Raw genomic sequence first — 1,186 nt, 5'->3', positions numbered from 1 at the left:
AGGTGATTATACACTAATGAAAACATGTGTTCTTAAAGGAGATTAAATTAATCCATTGTAACATATTCATTTCAGTATTTAACTGGCTTTGTTTTACTTTGTTTTGCATTTACAGCACAATCATGACAACTGACTCATATGCTACTTACATTTCCAATCTGCATTTTGGCAGCAGCATATGGTCTCACTGTGTTAAAGATGTTTTGTTCAGTTTGAACATGAACAGATTTGTCTTATGATGTCTTGTACTCATATTTGAGGCTGTCTTTTACATTCATCGATGACTCCAAATGGTAATAAAATGGGACAGTTTGAGAAATAACACAGAAGACAACAAACTGTGCAGAGTTGTGAGCATGTTTAACATCCCGGCTGTGTTGAGTTTAATTTATATTGACTGATCACTCACTCACTGCTGTTTAGGAGACAGACTTCATTTGTTTCTTCAGTTTTGACTGGTCACGGACCGAACACCAGAACTTTATTTTAGTAAATAGGACAAGCTCTGTCTACAACAGTGAGGGTGACAGCAGTGTCATGTTTACCTGTGGTTATACTGGCTGAAATGATGACAAATAGGTTCTAAGACAGTGTAATCCTTTTTAAAGTTCAGGTTCTCTGGCAATGTGTAGTTACCACCCACCAGCTGTGTTACTATACACCTCAACAAAGTGTGCTTTCACAAATATTTGCAACATAAGGACTAAAAATACTCATGTCAGCAAAGCCTGAGCAGTAAGACCTCATTTTTTTTAAACCTGGAATGAGCTGCTGATTTGTAACATTGTGCAGTCATTGTGAAGGAGGCAATTACAGGTTATCTTTTTTCTTTTCCTTTTCATACTACAGTACATATGTCTTTTGACTATTACAGCAACTGAACATTTGTTTTCCCCTCTCTCCTCAGGAAAGCAAGTGAGGACAAAACTATCCCAAGCATTTAACCACTGGCTTAATGTTCCAGAGGACAAACTGCAGGTGAGAAATCAGCCATTTCAGTTCTCTCCACATTCAGAGTCGTCTGATGTTTATTGTTGCAGACGGATCCGCAAAGGTGAAATGATGCTTTGCTCGTTCCGGAAAGGCAATTTATTTTGTAATGCAACCAGAGTGTTCTGTCAGCTGAGTTGTTCCTAACTGAATATAAATGTAAAGTTGGATGTAGAGCCTTGAGCATCCATGATTT

The 1,186-nt window shown here is 37.8% G+C and overlaps 1 protein-coding gene across 3 annotated transcripts in view; it reads left to right on the top strand.

Annotated features, from left to right (window-relative positions):
• Positions 1-1,186, top strand: part of ggps1 (geranylgeranyl diphosphate synthase 1) — a gene marked incomplete at its 3' end in the record, with an annotated part of 14,377 nt that overhangs the window by 5,395 nt on the left and 7,796 nt on the right. For all 3 annotated transcript variants that reach the window (XM_035663244.1, XM_035663247.1, XM_035663246.1), the window contains 1 exon segment: positions 908-978. In XM_035663244.1, the coding sequence (XP_035519137.1) occupies positions 908-978 (71 nt within the window).

This window comes from Morone saxatilis, unplaced genomic scaffold (genome assembly GCF_004916995.1).
Source record: "Morone saxatilis isolate NCDOM2014 unplaced genomic scaffold, NCSU_SB_2.0 Contig19, whole genome shotgun sequence".
NCBI lineage: Eukaryota > Metazoa > Chordata > Actinopteri > Moronidae > Morone > Morone saxatilis.
The sequence above is the reverse complement of the archived record's forward strand: the minus strand, read 5'-3'. Positions and strand labels throughout refer to the sequence as shown.